Source organism: Alnus glutinosa, chromosome 8 (assembly GCF_958979055.1).
Source record: "Alnus glutinosa chromosome 8, dhAlnGlut1.1, whole genome shotgun sequence".
NCBI classification, from domain to species: domain Eukaryota; kingdom Viridiplantae; phylum Streptophyta; class Magnoliopsida; order Fagales; family Betulaceae; genus Alnus; species Alnus glutinosa.
This window is the reverse complement of record NC_084893.1, coordinates 12,148,873-12,161,590: the sequence shown is the minus strand read 5'-3', so window position 1 is coordinate 12,161,590 and position 12,718 is coordinate 12,148,873. Positions and strand designations below refer to the sequence as shown.

The 12,718-nt window shown below is 37.5% G+C and overlaps 1 protein-coding gene across 1 annotated transcript; it reads right to left on the bottom strand.

Annotated features, from left to right (window-relative positions):
- Positions 1–1,502: 1,502 nt before the first annotated feature.
- LOC133876130 (uncharacterized) lies at positions 1,503–4,208 on the bottom strand. The gene has a single exon (XM_062314417.1). The coding sequence runs from the start codon at positions 4,206–4,208 to the stop codon at positions 1,503–1,505; it is 2,706 nt and encodes a 901-aa protein (XP_062170401.1).
- Between the last annotated feature and the right edge of the window lie 8,510 nt (positions 4,209–12,718).

The following is a 12,718-nucleotide window of genomic DNA, read 5'->3' as shown; positions in this document are numbered from 1 at the left end:
TGGGAGATGTGCATCAGTTGTTCATCAGGGAACGTCTCAGCAATGGGCACATCATTTTCAGTGAAGTCTATAGTCAGCCTGGACAAATGGTCTGCTACCACATTCTCGGAACCCTTCTTATCTCTAATCTCAATGTCAAATTCTTGCAGCAACAGGATCCACAGAATGAGACAAGATTTAGCATCTTTCTTGGACAACAGATACTTCAAAGCAGCATGATCCGAGTAGACCAATACTTTAGACCCTAGCAGATATGATCTAAACTTATCCAGAGCAAAAACGACAGCTAACAACTCCTTTTCAGTGGTAGAGTAGTTAAGTTGTGCGCCATTCAGGGTCTTGCTGGCATAGTAGATGACATGAGGAAGCTTCTCCACTCTTTGCCCCAATACAGCTCCCACAGCATAGTCAGAAGCATCACACATTATCTCGAATGGCACAGTCCAAGTAGGTGGCTGAATGATTGGTGTGGAAGTCAAGGTCTTCTTCAGACTTTCAAAGGCTGCATGGCACTCTTCATTGAAATCAAATGGGGCATCTTTGGCAAGGAGGCTGCACAAAGGTCTCGCTATCTTACTGAAGTCCTTGATGAATCTTCTATAGAACCCAACATGGCCTAGAAAGGAGCGAATCTCTTTCACTGTTCGCGGGGGCGGAAGGTTAGAGATCAAATCTACCTTGGCTTTGTCAACCTCAATACCTTTGTGGGAAACAACATGCCCCAAAACAATCCCCTGTTTTACCATGAAGTGGCATTTTTCCCAATTTAAAACCAAGTTCTTCTCCTTACATCGTACCAACACCAAGGTAAGATGGTGTAGGCACTCCTCAAATGAAGATCCAAAAACAGAGAAGTCATCCATAAATACCTCAAGGTGACGTTCAACCATATCTGAGAAAATACTGATCATACACCGCTGAAAAGTAGCAGGTGCATTGCACAAACCAAAAGGCATACGGCGATAGGCAAATGTACCGAAAGGACAAGTAAAAGTGGTCTTCTCTTGTTCTTCTGGGTCCACCGGAACTTGATTGTAGCCAGAGTAGCCATCAAGGAAACAGTAATAAGCATGACCAGCTAGTCTCTCCACCATCTGATCTATGAAAGGCAAAGGAAAGTGGTCTTTCCTTGTGGCAGAATTCAGCTTCCTGTAGTCAATGCACACCCGCCATCCCCACTGAACACGAGTTGGGACCAACTCATTCTCCTTGTTCTTGATTACTGTAATTCCAGCCTTCTTGGGCACCACATGAATTGGACTCACCCATTTGCTGTCAGATATCGGGTATATGATTCCTGCATCCAAAAGTTTGATCACCTCAGCTCGAACTACCTCTTGCATGGCTGGATTCAACCGTCTCTGTGGCTCACGAGAAGATTTAACATTTTCTTCCAGGTGAATCTTGTGCATCACCACTGCAGGGCTGATTCCTTTTATGTCTCCAATCGACCAACCGATAGCTTCTTTATGTTCTTTCAACACATCTAGCAATTTCTGTTCTTAAGTCTCATTTAGGTCAGCGGCTACGATCACCGGTAGAGATTCAAACCGGTCAAGATATTTGTACTTCAGAGTGTCAGGCAGAGGCTTTAGGTCCCGCTTGGCAGGCTCAATTGCTGATGGAGATGGATTAGGGGATGATGTCTCAGTGGTTTCCCCGATGTCAGTTTCTGTCTCAGGTGTTGAGTCCAACAAGGTGTCAGCTTGCTCAAGTAATGTTTCCAGGTCCATGTCGCCTCCAAATGTAGTAAGGCACGTTCCCAACTGGTCTTCAACAATTGGCTCGTTGACAGTCTCTTCCACTATCTCTTCTATTGCGCATGCACTTCTGACCCCTTCATAGTCAAATGGTTGCCTAATGATATCAAAAATATTTAGCTCCACTGTCATGTTCCCGAAAGATAACTTCATGACTCCAATCCTACAATTGATTAGGGCATTAGCCGTAGCTATAAAGGGACGCCCTAGTATTACTGGAATCTGAATCTTCACATTCATGACCGGTTCTGTGTCTAAAACGATGAAGTCCACAGGGTAGTAGAACTTATCAACTTTGATCAGAACATCTTCAATGATTCCCCTTGGAACTTTCACAAATCTGTCGGCTAGCTGAAGTGTCACTGAAGTGGGTTTTAGCTCACCCAATCCCAATTGGACATAAACTGAATATGGAAAGAGATTCACACTAGCCCCCAAATCTAACAGAGCTCTTTCAACTTTGCTATCACCTATCATGCATGCAATTGTAGGACATCCAGGGTCTTTGTACTTGACATGGATCTTACACTGAAGAATAGAACTGACCTGCTCAGTTAGGAAGGCTTTCTTGGGAACATTTGTCCTTCTCTTAATGGTTACCAAATCCTTCAGAAATTTAGCATACGAAGGCACTTGCTGAATGGCATCGAGGAAAGGAATGTTGATCTGCACGTGTTTAAATACTTCCAAAATGTCATCAAACTTTGAACCTTTCTTGGGAGTCGCCAGTCTTTCTGGAAACGGAGCTTTGGGAACAAACTTCTGGGGAATCTCCTTAGCAATTGGAAAGATAGTGTCTAGTCCAAGATCTCTATCAAGCTTGTCCTGGCTTTCCTCCTCTTTTGTCGCCTCAGTGACTTCTTCCGGCATGGCCACTTGATTATCCACTCGCCTTCTTGACCTCAAAGTTGTGATGGCTTGCACATGCTCTTGCCCATGAGAAGGACCGGATGTACTCCCAATAACAAATTGCCCTTTTGGGTTAGGCACTAGTTGACTTGGGAATTTCCCTATTTCTCTTTCCCCCATTTGATTGGCTAGTTGGCCAATTTGCCCTTCTATCTTGGCAATAGCTTGATTTGAAGACATGACCTCGTTTTTAAGCTCTTGTATAGTCTGACTGTTGTTCATGGTGACCTTCTGAAGCTCTTGTATATTTTGGTTGCTTGTCTGAATGAATGCTTGGAGTGTTTCTTCCAATGATGACTGTGGTGCTGGTTGAGGCTGCGGCACTTGAGTGGTTGACTGGAACTGATTCTGAGCCTGTGGAGGGAATCCAGAAGAATGTTGAGCATGAGCTTGATTCGAGGTTCTTCCTTGATTTTGCTTCCAAGAGAAATTGGGATGGTTGAGCCACCCTGGGTTGTAAGTCTCAGGAAAACGTCCACTTGTTGGTTTCCTGTAATCATCGAAGGCATTGACCTGCTCTGGTGGATATTCTGCACCTGTCGACAGAGATGGGCAGTTCTGAGTAAAGTGCATCGGGCTAGCACATAAAGAACATACGTCAGCTTGATAAGTGTTTGCTGCAATCACTGGCTTGTTCAGAGCAATGGCTTCAATCGTACGCATGATATCCTTGAGTTGCCCCTTGATATCTTCATTGTCCTTCACCCCATAGAGTCCTTCCTTCTTGGTGGTAGTGGAACATTTACCTCGACGACTTGAAAAATCCCACCGTTGTGAATTATCGGACAGTTCATCTAGAGTCTTGTAGGCTTCTTCTCCTGTAAGATTCAAGAACCCGCCACCATTCATGGACTCAATCATGTAACGCTCCGATTGAGTTAACCCATAGTAGAAAAATTGAATGAGCCTCCAAGTCTCAAAACCATGGGGCAGACACTTTATAGTTAGCTCTTTAAATCTCTCCCAGCTGTCACAGAATTTCTCGTCCTCCTCTTGACTGAAACTGCTGATTTCTCGACGAAATTCATTAATCCTCGAGATTGGGAAGAATTTGTTGTAGAACTTGGTCAGTAAAATTTCCCAGGAGGTGATGGATCCAGGCATGTTGGAATGTAACCATGCTTTCGCCCTACCGCTTAGGGAAAAAGGAAATAGCCTTAGACGCACCGACTCATTTGAAAAATTTTGAAATTTGAAAGTGTTGCACCTCTTCAAAAATTCCTTTACATGAGCGTAAGGATCTTCATTCTCTAAACCATGGAAAGTAGGAAGGATTTGAATTACACTCGGCTTCAAATCAAAATGAGTAGCATTAGTAGCAGGCAACACTATGCAGGATGGAGTGTCGGTAGTGATGGGTGCAAATAATTCTCTGAGGGTTCTGGGTGGATCCCCATTCCTAAGCGGTTCTCCCATCTCAACAGACTTTTCCGACTCAGACTCTGAATTTTTTAGCAAGCTTAGATTCTCTCGAGCTGTTCTTTCGATCTCAGGATCAAAACTGGTAAGTTCCAGATTTAAAGATCGTCGCCCAAGCATAAACAAAATGCAAAAACTAAAATAAACTAAAATTTAACTAGTAAAGAAAAATGTGAGTAGGGGAAAAAGAATTCTCCAAGGACCCAGGGTTGTTCCCAGGAAAGTGAGGGGGGTCACACGGACACTTTTAAATCCCAAGACTTTCCTAGCCAGAACTTGCCTAGACACTTGGATAGTGCCGTAAGCCCACACTAACAAATTTTATTTTATTTTATTTTATTTTTTTTAAAAAAAAAGAAATTATTACAAGATAAAATAAATAAAAATAACTAATGAAAATTAACACAGAAGCAGAAACTAACACACCAAAAATTAAAAACAAAAACTTATAAGTTGACCAAAAATAAACTAAAACTAAAACTCACAAAATTGACCAAAAATAAATTTGGCAAAATTCCGCAGCTACTGAACTTATTGATGAAGCCTATGAGTAGAGGCGTATCCGAATAGTGCTACAGCAGAAAGTTGAGCGGAAGCTGCAAAATAGGCCAAAAACAAAAAATTCTATTTTTTTTTTTTTTTGATTAGCACAAGGAATAAAACAAAATTAAAAACTTAAAAACAGGAATAACAAAAACAAATTGCAAATAAAAAAGATCCTAATTATAACTAGTAGAAAGATAAAATCAATTTAGAAATAAACAGTTTTCAAAAAATCAAACAATTCCCCGGCAACGGCGCCAAAAACTTGATGTGAAAATTTTAATTACTCGCAAGTGCACGAATCGTTTGTAGTTAATGGATTGTAAGTGCGAGGTCGATCCCATAGGGAATTGCGTTTTTGCAAACAAAATTTAAATCCAAATTAATTTAATCCTAACCTAGTTCCAAAAATTAAGAGATTGTTTTTGTGAATAAAAATCAAAAGCATAAACAAAATTAACTAGAGTGAATGTAATCAAATAAAAAAAAGGCACTAAGGTATCGGAATCCGCACTCACAAACTCATAGTAACATATTCTCATGAGCAATAATATTTTCCAAGGTTCTCACAATAAAATCTTAAGTATGTTTTACTTTTGCTTCAAATAATTAATCAAAAACATCCCATGTATCTATTCTTTACCCAAATCACAAAAGAAATCCAATTTAAATTAAATCATCAAGTGTATCCGTAAATCACAGCAAGATATCCAATTTAAATCAAAACATCAATTGTATCCGTAGAATAAATAACAAGGGATATCCAATTTTTTTAAACAAAGAAAACCAAGCACAATCAATTCTATGGAACTATCCTAAATCATCAAATGTATCCTTGAATCACAAAAGATATCCAAGAATCATTCCACAAAATTGAATTAAAGTAAAACAATTGAAAATCAAACTCATTAAAATTGGAAAATATTACATCACATGAGAATATTGTTGCTAATCATAAGTGAGGCTTCATCCTCAACCTTAGTTGAGAATTTAGCCTCTCATGGCTAAAAGTAACATGCTAACTTGAATTGAAAACATTAAAAATTAAAAGAACTTACAAGAAAAATTGTTGCAAGAAGACACCAAAATTTTGCTCTAGCCTCACACACACTTTTTCTTGAAGCTTAGAGGTCTATTTATAGGGAGAAAACAAATCATAGAAGCCCTAGAATTTCTAGTAAAATCGGAGGTTAGTCTCCTAGTTTGAGTAGGAAACTCAAAACACAATCCAAGAAGGAAAAGGACTCCAAATCCGTCCAGATTTGCGGTCTTTTATTGCAGAGCAATTTTTAGATAGCAAAATTCCGAATTAAGAAAATCCTATTTCACAAGGATTTGTAGAAAATTGATCTAGCTTTCCAACGCCGCTTGATTTACTTCAATCGGATATTTGAGCTGAAAGTTATGGTCAAAATACTATGACATGTGCAGAATTTGAATTCTAATCAAATTTTGACTCCAATTAGAGAAATTTCGATTTAGTCCTCTCCTTGATTTGATTGAACATAACCACATCATCTAGGTCTTCTCAAAGTGTGCTTTCTTTCACAATAAAGCTATTGTTTTCTCTCAATGACCTGCAAAATACTAAAATACCAAAACTAACAAAAAACATTAGAAAATAATAAAATTAAAGGTTTAGTAAATGCAAATTAAGGGGTTCACATATGCAATATTGGACACTCATCAGGTTACACGTTAGAGAGCAAGGTATGACCACTGCATCAGGGGTATGTGAGTGTTACTACTTTGTATCTAGTCTTATCTTCTGAATAGTTGATATCCTGGGTTTGGCAACCCGGAGTGGTTTTTCTCTTAATTGAGTTTCCACTTCGTGAACAAAATATTTGTCTCCTTTAATTTCTGCATTTAATATTTCGTTGCACACTGTTCACATACACTTGTTAAAATTAGAAGTCCATTTAATTTTTTAGAAATAATAGTTTTCCCTAAAGTTAGCTTCAGAACACGCATGTATAAATAACTGATAAGACAGTCAAATAGCAAATAAAAAATATGGAAAGATATAATTGAGATTTAAGAATTCAATAAGCACAAATTTCCCTGCAGATAGAAATTTTAAATAGATTATTCAACTCATGCAATGCGTGTGTGTGTGAAAGCTTTCTCAATAAGGTATGATGTTCATTGATATGATTTAAAGCAATTGAATTTTCTAAACAAGAGAGAAATTCAATGTTGGATTAGTCAAAAGTCAAACCTTATTTTACTAGGGCCTAGCCAACTTCATTTGATACACTCCCCCTAAGCTGCAACGCTTTTCTTTTACTTAATCCTTTAGTAACCATCTATTTCCGCAATGATTTGTTCATTAACTGTTTCTTTAGGGACAAGTTTAAGAACATATTTATATCACAAAATAAGCAGTGTATCTTTTTAATTATCCAGATAATTGAAATTTAAATACTTTTTATCACTTGGTGCTATAATCTAGAAAGAATGCCATAATTTATAGGTTCTAGGTTCAACTAGCTAGTTGGTCAATTTAACCATCTTAGTAAAAAACAAAATCTCTCCCTTATCAGAATTTCCAGAAGCTAAAAGTCAGAGAGAAAAAAAATGTACCTTAGGGGAGCTTTGGATAATGCACAATTTTTCATCACATGAGAAAAACAATTATCTATCATTAAGATGCAATAGGTAAACTTAGGAGATATTAGGCAAAAACTCTCAATCATATATAAGCATATTTAATCAATGCATAATGAATTGAGATATCAGGCAAAAACACATGCAATATCTGAAAAGCTATCAAAAAAAAAAAAAAAAAATTATGCATCTTCTCCCCCAATAATTTTTTTTTTAACACCTCTTAGCATGTGTGATAAAACCAGTTCACACAAAAGGTTCAGAATTTACCAAGACAGAAAAATAGCAGCCTGATGTGGTTTTTTCTGTCATCCTCAAATAGTACCTACAGAACTTTCTCAGGACAACAAGAGAAAATATGGGGGATAAAATAAATGGTTCCTCTAACATGATAAGATGTGACATGATAAACATTGCAATGCAAAGATACCTAACATGCACTAGGATTTAAGAACCAAAATTCTAGGCATGGTAAGACTTCACCTTTACTGGGTGAGTCCACTCCCCCTCAAGGGGTGAATGGTCTCATAATTCTTGACCCATACTTGCTTGACTCATGGAGGTGGTTTGCGGGTCTTGTTCATGTTGGCCATTCTCGTTAGCATACCTTGCACCAGGCTTAGCAACCCCTCATAGCCATGGTTGCTATTGGGCTTTTGCGGCTTTCTCTTGTAGCGCCTTGATTTATTTTTCTTTGGTTTGCTACTTTGATTGGCAAGAACAAACTTCTGCTGAAAGCCGTGGATCCTGATGTGTCGTCGGAGGTAGAGTGCCTGATGTAGCTCTTGTTGACAGCTCCCTTTGAACCATCAACTTTTGAGCCTGGAGCTATGGACATTTGGGTCGGATGACAGGTAGGCAGGCTTCTTTTGTTTGAATGCTTCTTGACAGTCTCTACAAATTTTAGGTTAGCATTCTTACAAATAACACTGTCCTCACCTTTTATATGTCTCCTACGTGGAGGGACATATTTGGATGAGGAAGATTTTTCAACTTTACTTTTCCTTGGAGCATCCTGCTTAATCCAAGATCTGTAGGTTTTTGATAGAAAACAATTTGGTTTAATGTGACCAATCTTCCCACAATTATGACACGTAGGGACAAACGTACCATGAGCTTGTGTACCTGTATCTTTGGATTTAGGCTTCACACAATTATTTAAGCAAGAATTTTTAGAATTATCCAAACAAACAGCATTTACTATCACAGGCTTAATAATAATATAATCTAATTTAAAATCAAAAGCATGGGAAGTAGAAGCACTCAAATCATTAACAATTAAGTCAAGCTTGTTAAAAATATCTGAATGAATACAAAGCATGCTCTTTAAGTTATCACTAGAGAATTTTTTTAAGAGATCTTCAAATTCTTTTAATTTATTCTCAAGTATATCAATAGTGTCAAATAGCGTGGTATTCTCATATTTCATAGAGTCAATCAAAGCATGTGATTCAGACAATTTAATGATTAAAGACTTTTTTTTCTTGCTTAACCTTTTTAAGCTCTTTATTGGAATTTTTAGAAATTTTACTCAATTTAAGAAAATTCTCAATGAGCTCATTATCAGAATTCTCTTCAGATAACATAGAAGGATTCATGATAAAAGAAGTCAAAAATATGGATCACACCCTCAAGAATTTAATCTACAAAGAGTGTACCAAGCTCTAATACCAATTAAAAATAAATGACTTCTAATTTAACTCTGTGTGTGTACAACGTGTAACAAAATAACATAAATGCAGAATTTAAAGATCACAATTATTTTGTTAATGAAGTGAAAACTCAATTAAGAAAAAAACCACTTCAGGGCAGCCAAACCCAGGAAATCCACTGTCAGAAGACAAAGCTAGTACGTAGATAGTAACACTGACATACCTGATGCAGCGATCGTATCTAGCACTCTAACACGTAACCAAACATGAACACCTCCCAACCAAGTCTCCTACTTGAAGGGGTCTCCTATGGATTCCTTTACCTTAAGGCTTCAATCATGAGCACAGCAACAGCACAACACCAACCCATAAAGAGTTAGCAGATCTTCACAATGTCTATCTAAAAATCTTTTCTAAGTACAGAAGAATTTAACACTGAATTCATGATTATTACATGCCTAGAGACCTCTATTTATATGCTATAGAAGACCTAAATCAACACTGATTCGATTTCTCTAGGCGGCGTCCAGGCGTAAGTTGAGGCCGTCCGGATGGATAACTATGCGATCGGCTTTTCATAACGCGCTTCACGCAATACCATATTAGGCCCGCGTCCGGACGGTGTTGCCCTAGAGTCACGATGGTTGCACTTCTGCTGCACAGAAATACCATAATAAGGACCACATCTGGACAGTGTTGCCCTGACGTCCAACGGTTGCAATTCTTCTCCACTTTTTTCCTTATCAAGGATAGCGTTCGGATGGTGTAGCCTTGTCGTCCGGACAGATGCAGCTGTCTTCCCATATATGTGTCTGCAAAGGAAAACCTAATTCTTGTTGAACTTTGACAGGCGTCCGGATGGTATTGCCACGTCGTCCGGACGGAAACAAAGGATCCAACTTTTTTGAGTTGGAATTTGCACAGAATCTTCCTTGAACACTGAAATAGCCTTCTTGCAGCTTGTGACACTGGAATTTGTCATAATAAGGCTCTTTCCATCTTAGAGAAATAAACTCTAAATTCTTTGAAGATTCTGGAATATACGGCATCCCTATGGAAATAGCAATATTACATGATAGTGATTTTGTCAACAGAATGCAGCCAATCAAAAACGTGCGAAGAATTAACATAAATAACAAATCCATACCACATGCTTATGATGATCAAGCATAAATATGCGAAGAATTTAAGAAAACCGGAAATAATCAATTAGGAATCACAAATAATTGTAGCAAAGCAAATCAAAACCTTAAAGAAACATGATTAGGGCTTCAATTGAGCCCTAACAAGAGTAATTCACGACAAGTAATTCAGACAAAAAGTACATAAATACAGAAAATAATTAAAGGAAGAAAGAAAAACTAAAACCCTTCTTGATCTAGCTTCTGATTCCTCTCCCTAAGCTTGTGTGTTTTTTCTTTAATGTTTAGAGGCCTATTTATAGGGAGTAGGAGACCCCTAGAAGTCCTATAAATCTTAGAAAAAAATTCGGAAGTCAGTCTCCTAGTCCAAGTAGAAGACTGAAAACCCAATCCAAGAATGAAAAGGATTCTAAATTTGTCCAAATTTTTGGTTCTATATTGTGGGGCAATTTTGGCATAGTAAACGTCCGAATTAGGAAAAACCTAATTCAGACATATTTGTTGCATTTTGTATTAGCTGTCCAACGCTGCTAATTTCACCACAATCTGATATTTGAGCAGAAAGTTATAGTTAAAATAGAGATACGTGCTCATTCCGGAATCTTTCAAAACATAACAAATTTTGCCAACTTCTCTTTTCTACAGCAAACAAATCCAAAATTGAATTGGATTCGAAGCTTTCCAAGAATGAGTTTGTCAACTTCAATATTTTACAGCAATCGGATCTTTCCAAAAATGAGTTGCAACTTCAATATTCTTCCAGACTTTGTTCTAAGTTTGGAATTTGATGGATTTTGAGTGTTTTTCTTCCAAAACCTGTAAAATGCAAGAAAATACAAAAACAACACAAAACACCGAAATATAACAAAAAGCTAAGAGATTAATATATGTGAATTAAGGAGCTTGAATGTATAACATTCAGCACTTATCAGAGGTTGCTATAATTGAGAAACTCAAATGGAGGCCCAGCTCAAAGCCTTGCCCAAAGCCAAAAACACAACTTACTTGGAGCACATGTTCATAATGACTATATATGGAAAGCATCATATAACGGAAATTATAGAAAGGCAACTTTTTAATCGACGGCATCATTAATGACAAATTACCTAATGAAGGCACACACCATAAATGGTATTTCGTGTATAAAAGGTCAGTAGGAGACCAGCAAGGTACGCTCTCATGCCCTAATCTCTATCTACTTTCTCATTACCACTTTTATTGTCTTTCTGAATACTCCAGGTCTAGAACCCTCTTCTAGCACACTGAATTCTAGAGTAGAATCGTTAGTAAATTTGTGCCTGGACGTCCCTTTAAATAGACTTTTGAAGAAAACCTTGTTCTAGTTGAAATAGAATTTTAGCAAAATTTGCCTAGATTTTTGGTCTTCTAGTGCAAGGTGATTTTCGCATAGTAAATGTCCGAACTAGGGAAAGCCTATTTTGGAGAGATTTGTTTCCTTTTCAGTTAAATTCCCCTCATTTCACCTTAATCTGATACTTGAGCCTAAAGTTATAGTTAAAACATTGAGACGTGCTCAATTTGGAATTGACAAATCCGATTTTAACTACACTTGATGAAATTTCAATTTATTTATTCCTTTGATTGATTAGACTTAACCACATTATATAGGTCTTCTATTTCTTGATTGATTAGGCTTAACCACATCTTATAGGTCTTCCGATTTGAGTTGGATTTAGCCCACTTGAATTTAAGTCCATCATCATCTATTGGATAAACTTCTTCAACCACTTAACCACTAGGTTAAAACTTACAACCAACTAAGCTTTGACATCTAATTTTTCAACACTAAAAATCTAACAAATGGCTTGCAGTATTTATCCATTAATTACTCGTCCTGACACCGCCTTCTCTGTCCACAAGGTCTGTCAGTTTATGCACAAACCACTACTGCCTCACTGGTAAGCTGTCAAACGGATCCTTCGTTACTTGAAGAATACGATCTCTCTTGGTCTTTTACCATCCAAAAATTCATCCATATTGTTGCCTATTCAGATTCCGACTAGGCAGGTGCTTAAGATGATCTTCACTCCACGAGTGCGTATTGCATCTTTCTTGGCGAAAACCATATTTCATGGAGTTCACGCAAGCAACAAATTGTTGCTCGAAGCAGTACATAGGCTGAATATAAATCATTAGCCAATGCAGCAGCTGAGGTTCAATGGTTGCAATCACTTCTCAGTGAGCTCGGGTATATATCCTGTCTCACGTCCTCCTATTCTTTGGAAACAAGAATCAACCCCTTTCTGGTGATTGAAAATCATAGGAAATAATTGACAGCAAATATTACGGGTTGTATCATAAAGCTATTTCCATTACTATGTACACTCATCACCTTATAAATTGATGTAAACCTACGCATAGCAGCATATTGAAGAACAACAAACATTTCAGTTGTCAAATCTCTTTCTCATTTTTATTATCCAAACAAAAAAAAAAAAAAAAACCACAATATTCAAAAGTGTAAGAGAGTCCCAAATCAAAGCTTAAGAGTCCATATCAAATCCGATGTGACGCATCTACTGCGGTCAGACCCCTCCTAGAGAAGATGCTATTATGCTAAAATCCAAGCAGAGAGTTTCATCCTCTCATTGATCTCCCTTACCCTTTTTTGTTAAGAAAAACAAAAATGATGTGATCGATGCATGCTCATGATTCATGTTCA

Bases quoted from the DNA above. Each gene is read 5' to 3' on its own strand.
- LOC133876130 (XM_062314417.1), bottom strand. From the start codon at position 4,208: ATGCTTGGGCGACGATCTTTAAATCTGGAACTTACCAGTTTTGATCCT.